This window comes from Vulpes vulpes, chromosome 4 (assembly GCF_048418805.1).
Source record: "Vulpes vulpes isolate BD-2025 chromosome 4, VulVul3, whole genome shotgun sequence".
NCBI classification, from domain to species: domain Eukaryota; kingdom Metazoa; phylum Chordata; class Mammalia; order Carnivora; family Canidae; genus Vulpes; species Vulpes vulpes.
Window position 1 is genome coordinate 117,025,156 of NC_132783.1, and position 26,402 is coordinate 117,051,557.

Here is a 26,402-nt window from a genome sequence, read left to right on the forward strand (position 1 = left end):
ATTGATTTTCTGTTTGCTTTATCAATCCATTGTTGAAAATGGGGTCAGAAAACCAAAGTCTTCTGTTATGATTGTACTTTGGACTTGCTAGTATTTGCATAATATATTTAAGTGCTCTGGTGTTGGGTGTATAAATATTTATAATTGTTATATTCTCTTTAAGACTTAACCCCTTTATCAATACATAGTGATCTTTTTTGTTTCTGTTATAGTTTTTAACTTAAAACTGTATTTTGTCTGATACAAGTAAAGCTACCTTTGATCACTTTTGGTTTCCATCTGCTTGGAATATCTTTTTTCATCATGTCTCTTTGATCCTATCCATGTTCCTAAAGCTGAAGTGAGTATCTTCTAGGCACCATATAATTGGGTCTTCAAAAAAAAATCTACTCAGCCTCTGTATGCCTTTTGATTTGATAATTTAATATATTTACATTTAATGTAAGTATCAATAGGTACAGACTTACTGATATCATTGTGGGTTTTTTTTTTTTTTGGCTATTTTGTATTTCTTGTGTTTTTTCTTTTTCTTTTGCTGTCTTCCTTTGTCAGTTGATTATTTTTTCATAATGGTATTTTTTTATTCTCTTCTTTATCTTTTGTGTACTGTAGGTTTTTGCTCTGCTTATCATGAGGCTTACATAAAACATAGTTATAGGGGCATCTGGGTGGCTCAGTTGGTTAAGCATCTGACTTTTAAAAAAATATATTTTATTAGAGTGAGAGCTGATGGGGTGGGGGGGGAGAGAGAGAATCTGAAACAGACTGTGCACTGAGTGCTTGATCCTCCAACCACAAGAACCAGAGCCAAAACCAAGAGTCAGACACTCAACTGACTGAGCCACCCAGGTACCCCAGTTAAGCATCTGACTCTTGATTTTGACTCAGGTCATGATCCTGGGGTCGTGAGATCAAGCCTCCCATCAGTCTTGGCACTTGGTATGTAGTCTGCTTGGGATTCTCTCTCTCTCCTTCCCCTCTGCCCCTCCCCCCACTTGTACATGCACTCTAAATAAATAAATAAATAAATAAATAAATAAATAAATAAATATTTTTTAAAAATTCGTGAGAGACACAAAGAGAGGCAAATACATAGGCAGAGGGAGAAACAGGCTCCTAACAGGGAGCCCGACATGGAACTCAATCTCCAGACCTGGGATCACACCCTGAGCCAAAGGTAGATGCTCAACCACTGAGCCAGCCAGGCGTCCCTAAATAAATCTTTTTTTTTTTTTTAAGTTATAACATTCTATTTTAAGCTGACAATAACTTAACCCTGATTGCATACAAAAACTTTATCCTTTTACTCCCTCACCGCATTTTGTATTTTTATTTATTTATTTTTAATTTTTATTTATTTATGATAGTCACAGAGAGATAGAGAGAGAGGCAGAGACACAGGCAGAGGGAGAAGCAGGCTCCATGCACCGGGAGCCCGACATGGGATTCGATCCCAGGTCTCCAGGATCGCGCCCTGGGCCAAAGGCAGGCACCAAACCGCTGCGCCACCCAGGGATCCCCATTTTGTATTTTTAATGTCAGTTTATGTTTGTTATATTGTGTATCCATTAACAAATTATTTTGGCTATAGTTATTTTTAATACTTTCATCTTTAACTTTTTTTTTTTTTACTGGAGTTTAGTGGTTAATACAGCTGTATATCACAGTATTAGAGTATTCTGAATTTGACTATATTTTTACCTTTACCAGGGTGTTGCATATTTTCATGTGTTTTCATGTTATAAGTATCCTTTCATTTCAGCTTGAAGAACTCCATTCAGTAGTTCTCATAAGGTTAATACTGTGGCAATGTACTCCCTCTGTTTTTTGTTTGTTTGTTTGTTTGGGAAAATCTTTATCTTCCCATTTCTGAAGGACAGCTTTCCCCAATGGCTCTTTGGTTTAGTACCTTATCCATTTTGAGCTAGTTTTCCTTATGTGTTAGATAAGGATCTAGATTCATTTTTTGCATATAGATATAAACAGTTTTTCCAGTACGATTTGTTGAAAAGACTGTCCTTTCTCCACTGAATAGTGTTGGCATCATTGTTCAAATCATTTGCAAGGGTTTATTTCTGTGCTGTCTATTCTATTTCATTGGTTTATATCTCTGTTCTTACACCCGATCCCACTATTTTGACTACAATACCTTGGTAGTAAGTTTGAAATCAGGGTTTCAACATTGTTTTTTTCAAGATTGTTTTGACTATTCAGTGTCCCTTGAGATTACATAAGAATTTTAGGATGGATTTTTCTATTTCTCAAAAAAAAGTTGTCATTGGGATTTTGATAAAAATTTTGGGGATCCCTGGGTGGCGCAGCGGTTTGGCGCCTGCCTTTGGCCCAGAGCGTGATCCTGGAGACCCGGGATCGAATCCCACGTCGGGCTCCTGGTGCATGGAGCCTGCTTCTCCCTCTGCCTGTGTCTCTGCCTCTCTCTCTCTCTCTCTGTGACTATCATAAATAAATAAAAATAAAAAAAAAGAAATAAAAAAATTTTGTTGTATCTGTAGATCATATTGGGTGATATTTACATCTTAAAAATACTGTTTTCCAATCCATGATTATGCAGTTTGTTTACATTTGTGTGTTTTATTTCTTTCAGGCATGTTTGTAATTTTCAGTGTATAAGTCTTGTCTCCTTGGTTAAGTTTATTCCTGTGTATTTTATTCTTTTTGATGCTATTTTAATTAGAATTAATAATTTAATTACTGGATTCTTCCATGTTAGTGTATCGGAATGCAGCAGATTTTAGTGTGTTGATTTTGTATCCTACAACTTTACTGAATTCATTTATCAGATCTGTTGTTTTGTGAAATCTTTAGAGTTTCTGCATATATCATGTCATCTGAGAACAGAGATAATTTTTCTCCTTTTTTATTTTAGATAACTTTTGTATCTTTTTCTTGTCTAATAGCTTTGGCTATGACTTTCAATGCTATATTGAATATAAGTGGCAAAAACAGGTATTTTTGTCTTTCTGATTTTAGAGAGAAAGTTTCATAATTTTACTATTGACTATGATGTTGACTGTGGGCTTTTTACATATCGCCCTTATTTTCTTTCGATTTGTACTCTTTGAAGTGTGTTGAATTTTGTCAAGTGCTTTTCCTGAACCAGTTGAGATGATCATGTGGTTTCTTCATTCATTCTGTTAATATGGCATATTATATTGATTTTCATATATTGAACAATTCTTGCATTCCAGAAATAAATTCCACTTGTTCATGGTGAAAAATCCTTTTAATATGTGTTGAATTCTGTTTGCTACTATTTTATTGAAAATTCTTACATTCATACTTCTCAGGGATATTGGTCTGTAGTTTTTTTCTTTGCGGTATCTTAGTCTGGCTTTGGTAACAGCATAATGCTCCAAAAATTTGTTTGGAAGTGTATCTTTCTCTTCAGTTTTTTAGAAGACTTTCTGGAAAATGGCATTTATTTTTCTTTAAATGTTTGATAGAATTCATCAGTGAAGCCACCAAATCCTGGACTTTTATTTGTCAGAAGTTATTTTATTTGTTTTAGTTTTATTTTATTTGTTTAGTTTTAATATGTGTTAAAATACATCTTATTCTAAAATAGTTTTTTTCAGTTATTTCAATTATTTTCATGCAGAAACAGCTCTGTACTACCAGTAAAATCAATATAGCACTGTAGCTATTCAGTTTTAGGTATACAAAAAATACATAGTTTAAATTAAAAAATGGTAAGGTATTAGAAACATGTATTTAATTATTCACCATAGGGCATCCAAATATTACAAATATAATTCTTAGCATGCCTGTTGTTCAGTCACTTAAATTATTCAAATATCTGTATATTTTACATCCACATAAGATCCTGGAAATTATATTTAGATGCACTATTTATATAGTTTAATATAATAAAAAGTAAAGTTCCCACAACTATCTTTGTATCTTTTATTTTTTAAAAAATATTTATTTATTTATGATAGTCACAGAGAGAGAGAGAGGGGCAGAGACACAGGCAGAGGGAGAAGCAGGCTCCATGCACTGGGAGCCCGACATGGGACTCGATCCCAGGTCTCCAGGATCGCGCCCTGGGCCAAAGGCAGGCACTAAACCGCTGCACCACCCAGGGATCCCTCTTTGTATCTTTTAAAATCAGGACTTTGAGCTGGTTTAATAGAATACTCTATGTCATGTTAAGGCCAGTTGAGAGAGAAGGGCTTAAGTTGCTGACTGTAACATTCCCAGTCTCAAAGTAATAAAAAATGGGCAGTAGAGAAGGGGATTCTGCAGTAGGTAAATGGTGCAAATGAACTTGGGGGATGTCATGTAGAGAAATAAGCCAGTCACAGAAGGACAAATTGCTGCAAGGTCCCACTTATATGAGGCATCTAGAAAAGGCAAACCCACTACACAGTGGAATGGGGCTGGCGGAGGGGGACTTAGGGAGCTTCCAAGGAGCATGAAGTTATAGTTATGCAAGATAAATGCATTCCAGAGATCTGCTGTTACCAGCCCTGCATTGTGCACATTGAGATCAGTTATGAGGGTAGAATTCCTGGTAAGTGTTACCAAATAAAATTTAATAGAAAATAAAAAAATAAAATGGGCAGTAGAACACAATGACCTGTTAAAACAAAGGGGCACACAGAAACAAATCAGGCTTATGTGGTTAGTTAACATTTGACAAAGGAGTCAAGAATATACAATGGGGGGATCCCTGGGTGGCACAGCGGTTTGGCGCCTGCCTTTGGCCCAGGGCGCGATCCTGGAGACCCGGGATCGAGTCCCACGTCGGGCTCCCGGTGCATGGAGCCTGCTTCTCCCTCTGCCTGTGTCTCTGCCTCTCTCTCTCTCTCTCTCTGACTATCATAAATAAATAAAAATCAAAAAAATTATTTAAAAAAAAAAGAATATACAATGGGGGAAAAGTCTTCAACGCATGGTTTTGGGAAACCTAGGCAGCAACATGTAGAAGAATGAAACAGGACCCCTCTCTTAAACTATACACAGAAATACACTCTAAGTGAACTAAAGACTTAAGAGATCTGAAGCCATATAACTTCTAAAAGAAAACATAGGCAATAGTCTGTTAGTCATCAGCCTCAGCAATATTTTCCTAGATATATTCTCAGGCAAGGGAAACAAACAAAAATAAACTGTTAGGACTATAGCAGAATAAGCATTTGCACAGGAAAGGAAACCATCAGCAAAGCAAAAAGGAAACACACTGAATAGAAGAAGACATTTCAAACAATATATCTGAGAAGGGTTACTATCCAAAACATATAAAGAATTTCCACAACTTAACACCAAAAATAACAACATAATCTGATTAAAATGGGAAGAGGACTTGAATAGACATTTTTCCAAAGAAGACATCCAGATGGCCAACAGACACATGGAAAGATGTTCACCATCACTAATCTTGAGGAAAATGCAAATCAAAACTACAATGAGGGATCACCTCACACCAGACAGAATGGGTAGTGTTAAAGACAAAAAAAAAAAAAAGACAAAATCACAAGCAATGGTGAGGATGTGGAGAAAAAGGAAGCCTCATGCACTATTGGTGGGATTGTAAACTGGTTCAACCACTGTGGAAAACACTATGGAGGTTCCTCATAAAATTAGCAACACCATGTGGTCTAGTAATTCTGTTACTGGGTATTTACTCAAAAACAGAAATACTAATTAAAATAAAACACTAATTAAAACACTAATAAAAACACTAATTAAAAAATATATATACACCTTATCTCTATTGCAGCATTACTTATAATAAGATATGGAAAGGTCTATTGATAAGCAAATGGATAAAGATATTATATGGAATGGAATATTATTCCACCATAAAAAATGAGGTCTTGCCACTTGTGACAGTATGGATGGACCTAGAGGATATTATGCTAAATGAAATAAGTCAGAGAAAGACAAATACCATATGGTTTTACCTATATGTGGAATCGAAAAGACAGAATAAACAAAATAGAAGCAGAATCATAAATAGAACAAACTGGTGGTTGCCAGATATGAGTGGGTTGGAAGGATGGGTGAAATAGATGAAGATTAAGAGATACAAACTTCCAGTTATAAAGTTAGTCACAGGGATGAAAAGTACAACATAAGGAATATAGTCAATAATATTATAATAACATGGTGAGATATGGTAACTACACTTATTGTGGTGAGCACAGTGTAATATGTAGAACTGTCAAATCACTACACTGTATAACTGATACTAATATAACATTGTATGTCTACTATATTTCAACCAAAAAAATTATTTAAAAAATAAAATGGGGTTACCTGGGTGGCTCAATCAATTAAGCATCCAACTTGATTTTGGCTTAGGTTGTGATCTCAGGGTTGTGGGATCAAGCCCTGCATTGAGCTTCATGCTCAGCATGTAGTCTGCTTGGGATTCTCTCTCTCCCTCTCACCACCCACCACACACACACACATACTATCTCTCTAAATGAATAAATAAAATCCTTAAAATAAAATGAAGGAGCATACTCACATTTAATATGTAAATCAGTAATACAAGTAGATGCTATAAGCTTTATATAAACTATATATAATATGTATATATATACATATATATATAGTTTATTCAAATGGCTAAACTGTTTAGTGGGTAAGTAGACAGTTATTTGTTTGAAAGGTATATTTTTTCCACGGTTTAATGGAAATAGAAAAGCTGCTTGTCCAAATAAAAGCTATCTCCATTATATACTTGGTTTTCCTCTTTTTAAAAAAATGATTTAAAAAAATTATTTATGAGGGAGGGGCAGAGGGAGAGACAGAATATCAAGCAGACTCCTCACACTGAGTGTGGAGCACAATGCAGAGCTCCATCCCACAATGCTGAGATCATGACCTGAGCCAAAATCAAGAGTTGGACACTTAACCAAATGAACCATGCAGGCACCCCTAGTTTTGCTCTTTTTTTAAAGAAAATGCCACTGAAATGTATAAAGTAGTTCAAACATGATGGCAATATCAAAATTAATGTCCTTTTACATGGAAATGAGAGTGCATTAAGTCACAGGTTAAGTCTGCAAATGATGTCATAGCATTACTTTGGCTATGTAAAATTCTGGCTACTCACAGGATTTTAGACAGTAGTCAGATTTAGGTAAGTGTGAAGAGTTACCTTATGTGACTTTAACTGAGGTTGAACACTATGAAGTGAAAACTGAAAATAAAAGTAAATGCACATTAAAGTAGAAAAATGTAGAGACAGAGCTCCACTTATAGGCCTTTTAAAGCCTTTATTCACATTGTTAGCAAATTTTGTTTTTAACACAATTATGGAATAGCCTACTTTGCATTAACAGATATGTGAAATAAGAAAATAGTCAAGCATGACATTTGGTGGTCTTAAAGTCAAAACACACTTGGTTATATATATATATATATATATATATATATATATATATATATATATATGCATATATGCTATATATACATACATAGCATCATTCAGGATCTACTAAAATGTGAAGATTACAGCATCCAACATCTTATAGTACAATAATAAAAAACAAACTGACCAATGAAGGAAAAAATGGGTTGAAACAGTCTAATCTCAGTAGACTTTAAAACATTTGCACAAGAGGGGATCCCTGGATGGCTCAGCGGTTTAGTGCCTGCCTTCGGCCCAGGGCGTGGTCCTGGAGTCCTGGGATCGAGTCCCACATCAGGCTCCCTGCGTGGAGCCTGCTTCTCCCTCTGCCTGTGTCTCTGCCTCTCTCTCTCTCTGTGTCTCTCATGAATAAATAAAATCTTTAAAAAAAAAAACATTTGCACAAGAAATAAACACATATTGCACAAACAGTGAAAGCAAATATTCCACCAAGAAATTTGGTGAGAGGGGCACCCGGGTGGCTCAGTGGTTGAGCATCTGCCTTTAGCTAAGGTCATGATCCCGGAGTCTTGGGATTGGGTCATGATCCCGGAGTCTCCTTGAAGAGAGCCTGCTTCTCCCTCTGCCTATGTCTCTGTGTCTCTCATGAATAAATATTTTTTTAAAAAAAAGAAATTTAAGTGAGAGACAACACAGCATTAGTCTAATACATAACAATGATCTCAGAAGTACAAGTGTTTCTATAATTGAAAAATCTGTGAAAACATGGAAGAGTCTGGCAAATGGAGAGTTAGAAAGGAAAAACAGACACATAGATAGAAAGCAAAAAAAAAAAAATGTAAATATTGAACAACCCAAAACTGGCTCATCAAAAATGTTGAATATTTGTCTTCTGCGAGAGCTCAAAGTTTTGTTTTAAAATTTTATTTATTTATTTATTTATTTATTTATTTATTTATTTATTTATTTATTTATTCATGAGAGACACACAGAGAGAAGCAGAGACAAGGCAGAGGGAGAAGCAGGCTCCATGCAGGGAGCCTGACATGGGACTCGATTCTGGGTCTCCAGGATCACGCCTCAGGCTGAAAACGGCGTTAAACCGCTGAGCCACCTGGGCTGCCCTCAAAGTTTTTATTGACATGAAAGTGTTTACAATTAAGGCTTCTGGTTAAATATTTGAGGAATATCTGGCCTTGAGCACTTTCTTTTTTTTTTTTTTTTTGTTTAGCACTTTCTTTATATCCTAGACTTGTAACGAAGTTTGCTTTAATCACTGAGAAAACTTGTTTAAAGCAAACTTCTCAGCAGCTAAATTAATATGAAACAATGGTCTCAATACAAGAAAAGAAAAAATGAAACTGAAAACCTAGATAAGTGGGCATTTGGCAGGATACCTGAAAATGATAGTCTCTAAAGACTGTTCCCAGGTTTCAAGTAACTGTCGATTATGGGCCACTGGGTTGCTAATATGTGCAATTCCATTACTTGCTGCTTCTCTTTTTAATTTGGAAAGTTTGCTTATCACTGACCAGTGCCCTATTTTCATCCTTTAGCTTTTATTTGTCTTCTTTTAGTTCTGGTAGCATTTGAGCTCTACTTCTACTTCAGGTATTCATTCTTTCTAAAGCTTGCTTGCTTGCTTGCTTTCTTCTTTCTTTCCTTTTTTTTTTTCTTTCTTTCTTTCTTTCTTTCTTTCTTTCTTTCTTTCTTTCTTCTTACTTTCTTTCTTTTTTCTTTCTTTCTTCTTTCTTCCTTTCTTTCTTTTCTTTCTTTCTTTCTTTCTTTCTTTGTTTCTTTTCTTTTCTTTTCTTTTCTTTTCTTTCTTTCTTTCTTTCTTTTTTTTTTTTTCTATTTCCAATAGTGACCTCACAGCAAACCTTTTTATCTCTGGGTGGCCTTTTCCCCCTACAATTTAAGATCTGTCAGTTCCATATTTGTTTCATGTAGCTATGTTTTAAGCTTTTTATTTTCAGCTAGAATTTGATTATAAGGGTTCTTAAAGTCTGAAATCATCCTTTTTTAGCCTGCTACTCTAAGGTTTTCTTTAAGAAACTGTACGATCCAAAGCACCCTAGTAAGGCATCATACTGATCACCTAGCTGATGAAGGATGGGTTTCTTATCTAGCAATGGAATCTTGTTTTTTTTCTTATTGGATCCCTCTTTTCTATGATTGTTGCTTTTGTTCATTTTCATTGCTATCTCATTTCCAGTATGAAACTTCTGGAATCTCTGGAGTTCTCTTTTTGGTGCAGTTTTCTCCTCTTTAGTCCTCTTCTCTGTGATTCTAGCTTCCTTGGTCTGCCTGTACTCTCGGTTCTGTCTCCTCAACTCTGGGTGTCTGTTGGACTTTGCCTGTGCTTCCCTTCCCTGTGTTGTGTCCTGGAAATTTTCTCAAGGCAGTAAGCTGAGCAATCAAAGGGGTTACCTCATTTGTTTCCCATCTTTAAGGATCACTGTCCTTAAATGCCTGATGTCCAATGTCTTGAAAACTACTGTTTCATACATTTCTCTGTTTTTTCCCATTATTTCAGGTGAACCCTGAATGTGTAACCCAATCCTTGTAACTTCCTTTTGATCAGAAGTATACATTTGGGATTGTTTTATAAAATTGAATTTGGTTTCATAATGTAAATTTTTTGAGGTTCTACAGTCAAAGCAATGGAACACGTGCATTTAAAGAAAATTAAATCTTATTTCCTTCTTCCCTGTGGTAGGAAGTGTCTATAATGGGCAGTGATTCCCACCTCCTGGTATTCATGGTCTTTTTACAAATACCCTCAGTATAAGTAAATAGCTTTGAACCAATGGAATATGGCAACATTGAGTATTACTTCTGCGATTAGGTTATAAAAACTGTGACTTCATCTTGCTCATACTTTCTCTTGCCTCATTGAATTCACAAGCTGGAGAGTCCTGCATGGCAAGGTAGCTCCCATCCAACAACCAGCAAGGATGTGAATGCCCTTCATTCAACAATCCTTCCAACAGTGAATTCTGCCAATAATCATGTAATTGAGCTTGGATGTAGATCTTTCTTCATTTGAACCTTCAGATGAGACCCCAGTCTAGGCCAATACCTTGATTATAGGTTTGTGGGAGACCCTGAAGCAGAGGACCCAGATAATCCATGTCCAGATTCCTGACACACAGAGACAATAAAGTGTGTTGTTTTAAGCCACTAAGTTTTGGGTTAAGTTGCTACATTTCAGTGGGTAGCTAACAGCACTCTTTATAGATCATATTTTGATGATTTATTCTTCCATTATTTACTTTTTATTTTTTAGGCAAATTATATACAATTGATCTTCATTATTCACAGATTCCACATCTGTGGTGCTTTTGTAGTCATTAGCAGACATGCACAGAATGGTGAAAAATTTGAGTTACCTCATGCACACATCTCCATGTGAGGTTGAACTGAAGGGATGTTCTTCCTCTTGTTCCAGCTTTCAAGAGGATGGATACAGAAGGGGTAGTGTAATGTAGTGTAAGAAACTCCAGCTCTGGGGCCACTCTGGTGGAATCTGAATCCAACTCTGGCACCTCTTAGTGGAGTGACCTAAGGTAAATTGCCAGGATGAGTTGATTTTAAGATTATAATCTTAATTATACAAGTTGTAAAATTCACAAAGTTGCAATTTAAGATTATAATCCCTGTAATACATCTGTATTGTGTATGTCTTACGTATATGTGTGTTTATAAGTATATATATTTGTATATTTCCTCTAGGAGCAGTGGTTCAGTATTCACTAATTCTTTCTGGCAACCTTATATAGAACATAACTATCATGAAGAATGAGAGTCAACTCTATATGTATTCATTCATTTTCACATTTTATAAAACTAAGTGGTAATAAACCATTTTCATTTTTCCTTATAACATTATATCCTGAATTTCACTCCATAAAAGTACATAGTGATTTTTCTGGATCTCTTACTGATAAATAGTACTGTACTATGTGTATGCCATAATTTATAAAACCAGGCCTTTGTTAGTAGGTGTTTGTTTTTGTTTTTTGCCAAGGCATCTTTGAAATATGTTCTTGGAAGTGGACTTTCTGAATCAAAGGGTAAAAGTTATGTAGTGTTGTGGTTTTATTTTATTTTTTAAGATTTTATCTATTTATTCATGAGAGACAGAGAGAGAGAGAGAGAGAGAGAGAGAGGCAGAGACACAGGCAGAGGGAGAAGCAGGCTCCATGCAGGGAGCCTGATGTGGGACTTGATCCTGGGTCTCTAGGATCATGGCCCGGGCCGAAGGTGGCACCAAACCGCTGAGCCACCCAGGTATCCCCAGTGTTGTAGTTTTAGAGATATGTCCATATGCTCTTTGACATCCTCCCCTTAAGAGGTGGAGCTCAATTCCCATACCATTGTTGGTGGGCAGGCCTTAGTCAATCACTTTTAGCAAACAGAATACAGAAGTAATGAGCTATCACTTCCAATTTAAGTTATAAAAAGACTGTAGCTTCTGTTTTGTGTGCCTTTGCTGGCTCTCTCTCTCTCTCCCTTGACTCACTTGGTCTTGGTAGAGCCAGCTGTCACATTGAGGCAGACATGAGGAGAGGGAAGTCCACTACCATGTCAGGATAATCAAGTAGCCTATAGAAAGGTCCACATGGTAAGAAACTGAACTTGGAAATTGATATTCTGAGACTTATCAGCCATTTGACTGAATTTGAAAGCATGTCCTCCTCCATTTGAGCTTTGAAATAACTGCAGCCCTGACCAACAGCTTGACTACAACCCCATGAGACTAAGCCTGAACCATCCAGCTAAGCCATTCCCAAACTGACTCACAGAAATGTGACAACAAACATTTATAGTTTCAAACTGCTAAGTTTCAGATAATTACATAGCAATAGATAATTAATACATGCATTTTTGCTAGCTATTGTTAAACCACCCATTTAGGGGCGGTATCATTTTTCTGTGCTACCAGTAATACACAAAAATTCCTGATTCCCATGGCCTTACCAATACCATATGTTTCCAAAATTAGAATATTTTTTTAACAAGCTGATAAAAATAGTATCTTACAGCAGCTTTAATTTTTATTTCATTATGAAGGAGGTCTCCTCCAGCTTCTTGTTTAATGAGACACTACATTAGGGACAGTTTCTCCTTACTCTTTGGATCAAGAGCTGTGGTTTTTACAATTCTTACAAGGCTCTCCATGGTTTCCCCTTTTCCCATATCTATAACTTCTACTGGCATTACTCCTGGAGGATTCTGAATTAATCATTACTGTTCCTTTAGTGCCTAACACAGTGGCTACATTGTCTTAAGCCCAAGGCATGCAATAAATATTAATGAAACTGGGAGTTTAAATTGAAGTCAATGTGGGCACCCCGAGTAGCTCAGCAGTTTAGCGCTGCCTTCAGCCCAGGGCCTGATCCTGGGGACCCGGATCGAGTTCCGTTGCGCTCCCTGCATGGAGCCTGCTTCTCCCTCTGCCTGTGTCTCTGCCTCTCTCTCTCTTTATGTGTGTCTCTCATGAATAAATAAATAAAGTCTTAAAAATTGAAAAAAAAATAAATTGAAGTGAATGATCCAATTGCACCCTTCTTACCCTCTTCCTTGTCTTGACCAAAAATTAGGCTTCTCTCTTCCCACAGGCCCCTAAGTTTTGGCTTGTCCCTAAGTTTAAACACAGCCTAAAGCAATATGTATATGCAGAACATCCTCCCCTAACAGCTTTTTCTCAGAATCTGAGGACCCCAGAAACATTTTTAAATGCCCTGCTTTGGCCACATGCACACTCCCACCTCTTCAAAGTTCCTACTAACCCTTCTCAACCCTATGTGTGTGTGTGTGTGTGTGTGTGTGTGTGTGTGTGTGTGTGTGTGTGTTTAAAGGCCGGAGTGGGGAGCAGGGTCGCTTTGATTTTTGAGACGCCTTCAGATTTCTGAGAATGAAGTGTTCTCCCTATTGTAATCATCTTTCTGAATAAAACCTCTCTTCATCTAAGTCCAGGTTTGTTTTTACTTGACAAGAGAAATGGAAACGCTCCATGTAAAACCGCTACTTAATTACATGAGCCAAAAGCCATGACTTCTTTGAAAACCATGATTCAAAATAGGATCTATTTAAGCACATGAAACATGTTAACGTGAATTTATATATAATGCATATATATAATTATAGATATATACTGTATGTGTGTGTATATATATATATATATGCCTGACATAAGACCTAAAGGTTACGGTAAGTACTTCGCTGGTTCATTATTTTTTCAACTCATGTTTTCCTGAAATCTAACCGCGTCGCTGGCTTCTTCTCTATTGTTTTTGGTTTCTTGTTTCTCAGTCTCCCTCTGAGCCCCTCCGCTGTGCCCATGCGCCCGCTCGTCTGCCCTTCAGGCTCCCATCGCTGTCTACACTGGCCTCTCCTTTGCCGCATTATCGCGGCCCCTGCTTCCTCCGGGTTCTCCACGGCATCGCTCTGTGCCTCAGTCTCCCTCCTGTCTCTCAGTTTTCCTTTCTTCTTCAGTCGGCCCCTGCAACTTAACTCCTGCAAGCAGTCTCCCCTAGAGAATTCCTCATGCTAGTTTTTAGTTTGAAGCTCACTTCTACTGGGCATCCCCTGCCTCGGCACGCCCCGCCCCCGTGACCCCTTCCACCACTTTGGCCCCTTTCCCACAGCGGCCTCTCCGCGAAGGGGACGGTACTATTCCACTTCTCACCCCTCTCAGCAAGTAGGACTTCCAGGTGTGGGGCTGTGCCATTTACGAACATGTGTAAGTAGGGTCGTCAAGGACAGTATTTTAACATCCCAAACTCTTTCCCTTTCGCCAAATGCAGTCTCTTCATAGAGGTCGTTGTCACTCACACTTCTTCCCCAATCCTATTAAATAGCTTCCGGCAAAAGGTCGCACCTCATTGGTTCGTGTATTCCTCCTTTCCATCATCTCGGGCCCCCGCGGTGGCCCCGCCAGAAACAACCCGAATTCCTCCGCGTGTACGGAACTGACCAGACTCTCAAGATGGCGCCTCACACGGCGAAACTCGGGGCCTGGGGGCCGCCATCTTGCCTCCTGAACAAAGCCGCCGAGGATGCGGAGTGGGCAAAGCCTCCCAGTACCGCACGGCGCAGGCTCGGGAGCCCCGCGCTGTTCTCTTCCAGACCGGAAGCGGGAGAGTTCGCCAGTATGGCTGTGACAGCCGTCCCGGGGAAAGCGGTGATGGGCGTTTCGGGGACCTGATAACGGAGCCGCAGGTCAGAAGGCGGGGACGTGCCGCGAGTCCTTTGGATTGGTAACAGGAGAGGGAGGGGTCTGTGGGCGTCAGTGCTTGGAGGCGTGTGAAGTCACGGGTCGGGAGGTATGTGGGGTTAGGCTTGGGTTTATTTGGGAGTCAGGGTTGGAGTGAGGTATGGGATTAGTAATTGGGGAATGATGTGTCAGTGATGGGGTTGTCTGTGGGATCAGAAATGGCGTATAGGGGAACTAGCTGGGGCCAGTGATTTAGGGGACTCTGGAGAATCAGTGATTGGGGACTAGATGACCGGGACATCCATGTGATGCTCAGTGATGTGACGGTCATGGGACAGTTCTGTTGAATGTGTCATTGGCAGGCCTGAGGATTCAGAAATTTGGAGAGAGCAGTAATGGGATGAGGGAGTCATGAAGATCAGCCTCAGTTTACTGGGAAAGACTTTTACATACATTAAAATTTCCACAGGTTTATGCAACTATCGAATTCTTAAAGGTCAGACCCCTTCTCAGTCCACCATTGCACCCTTAGCCTGCCCTCCCTCCCCCCGCAACAATGATGGACCAAACAAATAAAAAAGGATGGATTATTACCAAAAGTATGATTTTCGGCCTTTTTCTAAGCTTATTGCAATCATTTTATATTTTATTCAGGAAACACTGAACACCTGCTGGGTACTCAGACATAAGCATCACTATTTTTTTTTTAATTTTTATTTATTTATGATAGTCACACACAGAGAGAGAGAGAGAGGCAGAGACACCGGCAGAGGGAGAAGCAGGCTCCATGCACCGGGAGCCCGACGTGGGATTCGATCCGGGTCTCCAGGATCACGCCCTGGGCCAAAGGCAGGTGCTAAACCGCTGCGCCACCCAGGGATCCCAAGCATCACTATTTTGATTGTTTCCTTTCAGATCAGTTTTGACAACGCCTGAAATACTCCACATAGAACAATCTCCCTGTCATGGGAGCTTTCAGTTCCTCTGAATCACTTCAGTCTTGTCTGTATGATTCCTCCTAGGACTGAGAAAAATTGACCAGGTATATACCTTTCTGCATTGTATCATATTCTCTTGTATGAGTGGTTCCAAGCTATCACCATTTTTGTATGCAGATGACTACACTTTTGAAAATCTGCCATAACAGTTGTTGGTTTTTTTTAAAGATTTTATTTATTTATTCATGGGAGACACAGAGAGAGAGAGGCAGAGACACAGGCAGAGGGAGAAGCAGGCTCCATGCAGGGAGCCTGATGTGAGACTTGATCCCGGGACTCCAGGATCATGCCCCAATCTGAAGGCAGGCACTCAACTGCTGAGCCACCCAGCAATAATAGTTTAAACAGAAAATATCTTAAATTTTAAGATTTTGGTCCATGATTATTGGTTGGCAGGGGAATTTGCTGAGTGAAGGGAAATATAAAAGACCTCTTGGGAGATTATTGGAATCAACTGCAGGTTCTTTCTGGGGGAATAAGGGAATACATTTCTCAGTTTTGGTCATAGGCATTCTTATTGCCAGGGAAGTCCATCTGCCATTAATGATTATATAGATCTATTAATGTTTATTACCTTGTGAAAATTTTCTACGAATAGAATTACTGGTTCATAGGGGAACTATAAGCTGTTAGTAAGTCAATATGAAACATATCTTCTCATCTGTACAATTATTTTTTATTTTTTTTTTTAATTTTTATTTATTTTTGATAGTCACAGAGAGAGAGAGAGAGAGAGGCAGAGACACAGGCAGAGGGAGAAGCAGGCTCCATGCACCGGGAGCCTGACGTGGGATTCGATCCCAGGTCTCCAGGATCGCGCCCTGGGCCAAAGGCAGGCGCCAAACCGCTGCGCCACCCAGGGATCCCTCATCTATACAATTAAATGACCTTGACCAAGTTCTGTATCATTATAGTGTAGTCACAAGAGAACTTCCTTCACCTAATGGTTCCTGACCCTTCTGCAAGGACCAAACAGCCTTATCCCATTGGTTGTCGTATTATCCACCTGACTTCTAGTGGTGAACATTTCTGAAGTGATGAATATGGAAGCTGCAGACAGAGTCTGGTCTATGAAAATGTCCTTCTGATCACCAGTTTTGCTTTTTCAGACATCTGCCCTTTTAGAAGAGAGCAGAAAATCATGAAGTCCCAGGTGAGTTGCTTGTATTTTTAATTTCCCTCCTTTATTTTCTGTTCAATCAAATGGGAAAGAACAGATAGCTAAAATTTGGATTAGGAAAAAGGTAGCCAAACTAAAAATCAAGACCTAGAAAGAGTTTCTAGGTAACATGTGGATAACCTGGCCTGAAAACTTTTTAAAAATGGACATAGTAATTTCTTTGATCTTCTTGTAGACTTCATGAGTTACATGATTTGCAATCCTCTAAAGAGAAAACATAAATTTCTCATGGGAAGAAATTATTTTTTGCCATGTGAGACTAAAATTTCCATTTTGGGTCTTTCAAAAGACCAAAATGTAATGGAGTATATAGTGTTTTCATCAGCAGCCCTGTGGAAAAAGCAAGAGTAGATTGCATATAGCTATGTCATAGAATGATCTCTTTTAGAGGGAAGGTATCATAATGTCATAGCCAAATGCCTTGAACTTGATCCTTCAGAGCTGGCCTCACCAGACTACTACCTGTTGGTCAAATCCAGTTCTCTATTTTTATGAATAGTTTTACTGGCAGCACAGCCATACTGTTTGTTCATGTATTATCTATGGCTGTTTTCCTGCAACAATGGCAGGGTTGGGTAAGTACAACAGAGACCAAATGGCCTGCAATGTTTAATATACAAACTTTATGGAAAATGTTTGTTAGATTTCTGGTTTAGAGAACCTAATTGATTACAGAGGCTTCCTATTGTCCAGTTCTATCTACTGGTAAAATCCAGATAACACAGGATGGGTACATTTTAAATGTTCTTCCAAAATATGTTTTCCTCCAAAAGGGAAATTCTTAAATTATAATTATCTGGCAAAGCTTGGTAGAGCACGAGCCCCTGATGTTCCTTACCCTTTGCTGTGGTTTCTGATTATGTAGGATCACTGTCCAACTCAAGGCCAGTTCCTTCTCTGCACTTCCATTTTTAGCAGTCTGTGGTACTTTTTCTCCCTGCCAACATTGGCTATATACACCATATATAACTTTAAACTGTATAAATAATAAAAATTTTAAAAGTGAGAGACCTTTTAACTTAAGCTCTCCTCCTCCTGAGATTATCAGTATTTACCATTTGTTTGTAATCCTCCAAACCTTTTCAATATGAATATAACTGTGATTAAGTGTGTACATGTGAAAATACAAATGTATAAGAGTGTCTCTCTTTTTTTAAAATTTTATTTATTCATGAGAGAGACAGAGACAGAGGCAGAGATACAAGCAGAGGGAGAAGCAGGCTCCATGCAGGGAGCCCAACGTGGGACTCGATCCCAGGTCTCCAGGATCAGGCCCTGGGCTGAAGGCAGCACTAAACTGCTGAGCCACCTGGGCTGCCCAATAGTGTCTCTCTATTGTGTTTTTCTTTGGAAAAATAATGTTATAGTAAACATTCTGTGCTGCAACTTTTAAAATTTTACTGTCCCATGTTAAGATTTTTGAATGTCTTTCCCATGCCAGTACTTAGATTTCTTTATTATCTTAGCAGATGCACTGGGATTGTTTTCTTTTCCTTTCTTTTTTTTTTTTTAATATTTTATTTAAATTGGGACTGTTTTCTTAAATTTAAAATGGAGATTAGAATCCTCACAGGGTTGTTGTGAGAATTAAGTGAATAAAAAACCATGCCTGGAACTGTATCTGGGGATAGTTTGTTCTGTATTGTTAGTTGTTATTGTTAGTATTACTATTATATCATCATCACTGTTACTGTCCAATCTAGAATTCTCATGTATATTTTACAGTACAGCTTATTGAGTTCTATAGAGAAAAGATGGGGTTGTTTTCTTCTGGATATCAGTAGCTGTAGAGTTGTGGCCACCAGCCACATGTGGTTAACTAAACATTTGAAATTGGCTAGTGTGAATTGAAATGTGCCATATATGTAAAATGCATACTGAGTTTAAAAGATATAGTTCCAAAAAGCTCACTAATAATTTTTAAGGATTGGTTACACTTTGAAACAATATTTGGATGTTTTGGGATATATATTATATATTTGAAATAATGTTTTGAATGTGGCTACTGGAAAGTTTAAAATTACTTATCTGGTCAGTCTTAAATTTCTGTTAGAGCAGCTCTAGAGAAGGAAAATGGACTTTTTATTAGCTTAATAAATCTAACTACCAGGACTAATTAACTGATTATATGCCTATTCCTTTAGGAAGAGGGATTTATATCTTTTGCATATTGTCCAGGAGTGAAGTCATTTGTACACATATCTGTTCTCCTCCACCTCTTCCATTCTCCCAGTCACCCAAGTCATAAGAGTGTTTGTAGAAGATAAAAGTAAAATTTCCCACTGCTTATGTACTATACTTTTCTCAAAATTAACAAAATTTATACGTATGTAGTATATCGAAGCATTTGAGTATAATTAATAAAGCAAAATCAGAATGTTAGAATTACACCTATTAAACTTCCTGTCAGAATGGATTTTCTCTACATTCTACATTTATTTTCTTTCTCATGTCACTGTTATTCAGAAGAATACAACTGAGTAATACACAAAACTGTTTTTAACTAAACGTGAACTTTATAATCGTCATTCATTTGTTTTTACCAAATGTTTGTTGAGTACCTAATGTATATCATATGCACTGGCTGGCTGTGGAGTATCTCAAGATTTAGGTATGGTTTTATTTCTGGGAGGAATGCAGAGAAAAATTAGGTAAACAGATTTGTAAACCAGCATTGACAGATAAAAGCTCTGTAATAGACATGGGAACAAGGAACTGTTAAAGCAGAAACAGGAGAACAACCAGCTTTTTAAGGAAGTAAAAAATAGGCTCAAAAGATTATTGAAGGGATCCCTGGTGGCGCAGCGGTTTGGCGCCTGCCTTTGGCCCGGGGCGCGATCCTGGAGACCCGGGATCGAGTCCCATGTCGGGCTCCCGGTGCATGGAGCCTGCTTCTCCCTCTGCCTGTGTCTCTGCCTCTCTCTCTCTCTCTCTGTGTGACTATCATAAATAACTTAAAAAAAATTATTGAACTTTGAATCATGAGGGAAGTAGGATAAGGATGGGAAGCAACAGTTACAAAAGTAGAAAGGGCAGAGTAGTTTTAGGAAGGCTGAGAATTTGAGGGAAACTAAGATTTAGGGTGTTTCATGGGGAGTTTCACTAAAGATGTTATTAAAAGATTAAGATACAGGGGCACCTGGGTGGCTCAATGGTTGAGCATCTGCCTTTGGCTCATGTGATAGTTTCGGGGTTTTGGGATCAAGTCCTGCATCAGGCTCCCTATGGGAACCCTTCTTCTCCCTCTGCCTATGTCTCTGTCTCTCTGTGTGTCTCTCATGAATAAATAAAATCTTTAAAAAAATAAAACAGTAAGATACAAAAGATCTTGTTCACAATATCCAGAAAGTAGTGTGGAGTGCAGTGGTCAAGAACTCAAGCTATCGATTAATTCCTGCTTTTAAATCTGCGAGCTAATCATATATTCAGTGTATAATCTCTGGCAAGTAGTTACTTAACCACTGTAATCCTCATTTTTCTCATATGTAAAATGAGAAAATTAATAAGGCTGTTTAAATGACAAACTAAATGTCTGACAGTTTGATGGTGTGAATATGGGACTTGGCATGGGATGAGAGGCATCTTGAAATTGAGATGACTGAGATGAGGCTGATTGTGTATGCAAGGATGGAACCAAAGGATGCTTTTAAGCAGGAAAATGTCATTTGAAACAGTGTTTATTTTTTTTAATCTCAAAGAAATATTTGATAATAATGAAAGATTAGGGGGAAAACCTGAAAAACATTTTAAAATAATACAGATAGGGATCCCTGGGTGGCTCAGTGGTTTAGCGCCTGCCTTCAGCCCAGGGGTGTGATCCTGGAATCCCGGAATCGAGTCCCACATCGGGCTCCCTTCATGGAGCGTGTTTCTCCCTCTGCCTGTGTCTCTGCCTCTTTCTCTGTGTCTCTCATGAATAAGTAAATAAAATCTTAAAAAATAAAAATAAAATAAAATAAAATAAAATAAAATAAATAAAATATACAGATAACCGAGATTCTTCTATTAGGTGATAACTATTGTGAACATGATGCTGACATAATTAAAATAGTCACTTTTCCCTCCAGAAATACCTTATGCCTCTACACTTACCCAAGTCTTATTTTAATGTCACATCAATAATCTGTTTTTTTTTTCTTGGGTGTTTCCTGATATTTCTCGTTACATCTGTTTTCAGTACTGCTATTGTAATTGGTGTACTTCGTTATATTATTAGGTATAGCATATATATATATGAGACTGTTCATTGAGGAGAAGCTATGATTATTTTCTTATAAATTGAGGGGATTAAATTATGATCTTTAAGAACTCTGACATTCTGTGTTTATCCATATGTGTGTTTTCTCTTTTTAATGTTTTCCTTTTAAAAGGCTTTTTCTGATCTATAATTATTACTAAAAGTTTTCCCATGTTTTGTTTTGTTATTTTAATGCTCTTGGCTATCTTTTTAGAGTTTAAATTTTTGCTCCATCCAGAAGGTATGTTTTCTATTATCTAAGACATAGGTTACAGTCTATTCATTTGCCAGGGTTACTGTAGCAAAGTACCACAAACTGAGTAGATCAAACAGCAGAAATTTATTGTCTCATAGTTCTGGAGGCTAGAAGTCAAAACTCAAGGTGTCAGCAGGTTTGATATTCTTTCTGAAGGCTATAAGGGAACAGTCTATTCCAGGCCTCTCTCCTTGGCATGTACATGACCATCTTTTCCCCTATCACTTCATATCATGTTTCTTCTAGATATGTCTGTCTCTCTGCAAATTTCTCCTTTTGATACAGACATCAGTCATATTGGATTAGGGTCCACCCTAATGATGTCAGAGAATTAATTATATCTGAAATGACTCTGTTTCTAAATAAGGTCACATTCTGAGAAACTGGTAGAACTTTAACATACAGATTTTAAGGGGATACAATTCTACCTTTAACATAGGGATTCAACATTATTCTTCTGTTGATTATCCAGTTGTTTCAGTATTATTCTTTGAATAATCTGTCTTCCTTTCAGTTACTGAATGCTGCCCTTATCATTTATTAAATTACCATTGTATCAAATTGGCATTTTGATCTATCTCTTCTGTTCTCCTGATCTGTGACTGGCTCTTCTTGTAAAGACAAGATTTTGTATTGTTTTTCCCAAATACTATGATACAAAACTAGGCATAGGCATAGTTTTGTATACTGCAGTAGAGATGATGAAAAAGATCACTTCAGATTGAACAGGAATATACTGTTACAGGGCTTAGTATCATTCAAGGATGTGGCTGTGGATTTTACCCAAGAGGAGTGGCAGCAACTGGACCCTGCTCAGAGGACCCTATACAAGGATGTGATGCTGGAGAACTTCAGCCACCTGGTCTCAATGGGTAAGGATGGCTTTCCTACATAACTCAGACTTGTCCATCCAAGAGCCTTTCCTTATAAGGTGCTGTGGTTTGTAGTTACTGAAATATATAATGACTTTTAGGATCTTTAGACCCTCGCAAATGGAGGTCATTTTTTTAAAATTTTTATTTATTTATGATAGAGAGAGAGAGAGGCAGAGACACAGGCAGAGGGAGAAGCAGGCCCCATGCATCGGGAGCCCGACGTGGGACTCGATCCCGGGTCTCCAGGATCGGGCCTGGGCCAAAGGCAGGCGCCAAACCGCTGCGCCACCCAGGGATCCCGTCATTTTTTTTTTTTAAGGGCCACCTGGACTGCTTCATTGTAGCCCTCTTGAAACTACACCTTCACCTTTCCTTCAGTGTAGTCAATCCCAGTTCTTCTATTTCCATTTAATAGGATATCCAGTTTCCAAACCAGATGTCATCTCTAAGTTGGAACAAGGAGAAGATCCATGGATCATAAAAAGAGACATACCAAATTGGATCTATCCAGATGAAAATCAGGCAGATGGAAGACAAGGGAAGTGAAATATCAGTTTTTGTTTTCTTGATTGATTGATGCCTAAAGTTTATGTTCTGTCCTTATTGAAATCTCTTATTCTTTGTTCCTGTGCTGAGAATTTAGTAGGCATTCAGCAAATAATTGTGAGCCTTTATAAAGGAGAGCTATTTCTTATTTATCTTCTTTCTCTCTGCATATATGTATATCTCTAACACCTTTTATGAAAGGCAATAGAAAGGCAAAGTCCTCCCAAGAACATAGGTTGCACTTTAGATGGTAAGACCTCCAGGTACATGGCTATATAAATTATATGTCAAATACAGCTACTGTTTTTAAAAGTTCAGAAAAAATGAGTCTAAAGATGTAACAATTTGAGAAGGCATTTTTCAGAGCATATAGCTATAGCTGCTTTGAGAGATATATAAAGTGTTGATGATGCTGAAGGAGGAGGGTAAAGGCCAACAGGTGGAGAGAGAGTATATGAACAAAACTTTGAAGTTAGAGAATTAAGGCTTTTCTGGGAGAATTTTGCTAGTTTTACTTGGTACATATAGAAGGTATTTATGGCAAGTAGTGGAATATAAGCTTGGGTTCTTTGTGTGAATCTGATACTGAATCCATAGCAGGATCTTGTATTTTTCTGTTGTTTGTGTTAGTTTTTAATTAGGAAAGTAGACTGAGGAGAGTTAAAAGTATTTTGACTACAGAGAAACCTTGTTTCTGTGGATAGTGGTGGCAGGATAATAATAGTGAAATATATATATATATATATAGCAAATGGTTTATAAGATAAATAAATTCAAAAGCTGATAAAGGTTTCAGAAAGCAGAGGAAGTGAAAAGATTCTAGAATAATAATCCAAGATTAGAGTGATAATCACATACTTTTCTATCTTCTTCAGGTCTAATTTTTCCATGAACTTTTCTCTTTAACATCCTTTCCCATCATTCATCTGTTCATACTGTATGCTGTACTGTCTTATGAGATGGCCAGCCCCATCCTTATGAGCTTATCAACTACATTGGATTAATTATTTGTTCTGTTCTTTTGCGTTCTGTTAATTGTTCTTTACAATCGTTTTATTTTATCTTTCTTTCTTTTAGACAGGAAAAGTAACCTTGACAACCCCAAATCATGTATTTTGGGGTCTGTTTCCTTCCGTAATAATATCCTGAAAGGAGTCACAAAAGATAGTTCATTGTACTCCATCTTAAAAGTCTGTCAAGATGATGGTCAGCTGCAGAGATGTCAGGAGAATCAAGACAAGCTTCTCAGGCAAGTAACAGTCATCAGCAACAAAACAGTGACTATGGAGTCAGGCCATAAATATAATGCATTGGGAAAAATATTTCATGAATGCATAGATCAAGATACTTTAAAGCAAAAATCCCATAACTATGATATATTTAAAAAGAACTTGAAATATAATATTGACCTACGTATTTGTAATAAGAGCAGTTCAAGAAAAAACCTTGATGAGAGTTTTGGATGTGGAAAATCATCTAGCCATGGTGTTTCCTATTCTCATCTTGAGAAAATTCACAATGGAGTAATGCCCAATAATAATAATCAGTGTGGAAACATTTTTAGTAGTAAACAATCCCTTATTCAATATCAGAATATTGAAACTAAGGAGAAAACCTGTGTATGTATTACATGTGGAAAAGCCTTTGCTAAGAAGTCACAGCTCATTGTACATCAACGAATTCATACTGGAAAGAAACCATATGATTGTGGTGCATGTGGGAAAGCCTTCAGTGAGAAGTTTCATCTCATTGTACATCAGAGAACTCATACTGGGGAGAAACCTTATGAATGTTCTGAATGTGGAAAAGCTTTCTCTCAGAAATCATCCCTCATTATCCATCAGAGAGTTCACACTGGGGAAAAACCATATGAATGTAGTGACTGTGGGAAAGCCTTCTCCCAGAAATCACCCCTCATTATACATCAGAGAATTCACACTGGAGAGAAACCTTATGAATGTAGAGAGTGTGGGAAGGCCTTCTCCCAGAAGTCACAGCTGATTATACATCATAGAGCTCATACTGGAGAGAAGCCATATGAATGTACTGAATGTGGGAAAGCCTTCTGTGAGAAGTCCCACCTCATTATACATAAAAGAATTCACACTGGGGAGAAACCTTACAAATGTGCTCAGTGTGAGGAAGCCTTCAGCAGGAAGACAGAACTCATTACACATCAGTTAATTCATACGGGGGAGAAACCTTATGAATGTACTGAATGTGGGAAGACCTTCTCCCGGAAGTCACAGCTCATCATACATCAGAGAACGCATACTGGAGAGAAACCCTATAAATGCAGTGAATGTGGAAAGGCCTTTTGTCAGAAATCACACCTCATTGGACATCAGAGAATTCACACAGGAGAAAAACCTTATATATGCAGTGAATGTGGAAAAGCCTTCTCTCAGAAGTCCCACCTCCCAGGGCATCAGCGCATTCATACAGGAGAGAAACCATATGTATGTGCTGAATGTGGAAAGGCCTTTTCCCAGAAGTCAGATCTTGTTTTGCATCAGAGAATTCATACTGGGGAAAGACCCTATCGGTGTGCTGTATGTGGGAAAGCATTCATTCAGAAGTCACAGCTCACTGTACACCAGAGGATTCATAACAGTGGTAAAATCATAATGAACTGAACACAATAAAGCCTTCTCAGTATTAGCTCAAGCCTTAATGAATACTAGAAACCTGACTGATTTGATATTTATGGGACATCTTTATAGATAAAATTATACAAGAGAATTCATGTCTATAGTGTGGTGATACCTAGCTCAGCAAAGATGATGGAAAGTAATCATAAATGAAGAACATTTTCAACATGGTGTGTAAAGCTTTTTATGGTCAGTGGAACAAATTATGTATATAGAATATTGTCAAGTTATATGTTCTTTATTATACCATATAACAATAACCAGATATTGTGAAATTGCTAATATTAGCTTGGCATAATTTTGGCCATACAGTAATTCCCAATAAAGGACATGAAGAAAGCTTGAGTAAAAAAAAAAAAAAAAAAAAAAATTAAGAAACTACATTATAAGGAAGGGGCTTAGCATAACCCCTAAAGATACATGTAAAATTCTTGTACAAAGATGGAAAGATAGGTGGATCAGATTCAATACAGGTGATGTTTATGCATTTTCCCATCTCAAGAATATAAGTTGCATATAAGTTGACCTGTCTCTCTGGAAGGATCCTGGACCTTGAAATTGGTGCACCTTGACCAGTTCTCCCATTTATTCTTCCTCACTAAGAGTTTGGTATTGTGGAAATGCTTTGGTACTGAGGTCTTGTGTTTTAATCCTGGCTCAGCTACTCACAGACTGTGTGACTTCAAGCAAGCGTACTTCACCCATTTGAGTATTTTATCATTAAAAAAATACAATGTAGAGCATGTTTTCAGTTATTATTCGTTCTTTTTATCTTTCCTCTCTATCCTCCTGCAACTGGATGCTAAGACTAATGTGCAAAAAGCTACATCTAAATTTGCTTTGCATTCCAGACACTCTGCCTTTGATATCCCTTTCCCATGACAGTTCGCTTTACTGTCTTTGACCCTGGTGGCCTTGATTCTTGGTGTGTTAAAGTGACATTTTATTATGGTTTTATTATTTTTTATGTACATTTATATAAACCATGGTGATTACACATAAAGACCCTGACTAATGTCTCTTCAGGACTTCCACTGTGCAACCCCAACTGTTTTCCCTGGGAACAAATGACACTTGTAGAGCAAAACTCTT

At 37.8% G+C, this 26,402-nt stretch overlaps 1 protein-coding gene and 1 non-coding gene across 3 annotated transcripts in view; both read left to right on the forward strand.

The window, feature by feature from the left end:
* The window catches only part of ZNF300 (zinc finger protein 300), a 48,017-nt gene extending 21,964 nt beyond the window's left edge, over window positions 1-26,053 (forward strand). Inside the window, exons 1-4 of one of the 2 annotated variants that reach the window (XM_072756843.1) lie at window positions 16,675-16,718; window positions 21,984-22,110; window positions 22,529-22,655; window positions 23,741-26,053. In XM_072756843.1, coding sequence (XP_072612944.1) covers window positions 16,707-16,718; window positions 21,984-22,110; window positions 22,529-22,655; window positions 23,741-25,295 — 1,821 coding nt within the window. In that variant the 5' untranslated portion in view covers window positions 16,675-16,706 and the 3' untranslated portion in view covers window positions 25,296-26,053. Of the gene's footprint in view, window positions 1-16,674; window positions 16,719-21,983; window positions 22,111-22,528; window positions 22,656-23,740 lie in introns of those variants that run through there. The other variant, XM_072756842.1, reaches the window with a different exon arrangement.
* Window positions 14,412-16,691, forward strand: LOC112927157 (uncharacterized). Its single transcript, XR_012001209.1, has 3 exons — window positions 14,412-14,572; window positions 15,483-15,609; window positions 16,675-16,691. It is a non-coding gene; the product is annotated as an uncharacterized protein (transcript).
* Window positions 26,054-26,402: the final 349 nt, after the last annotated feature.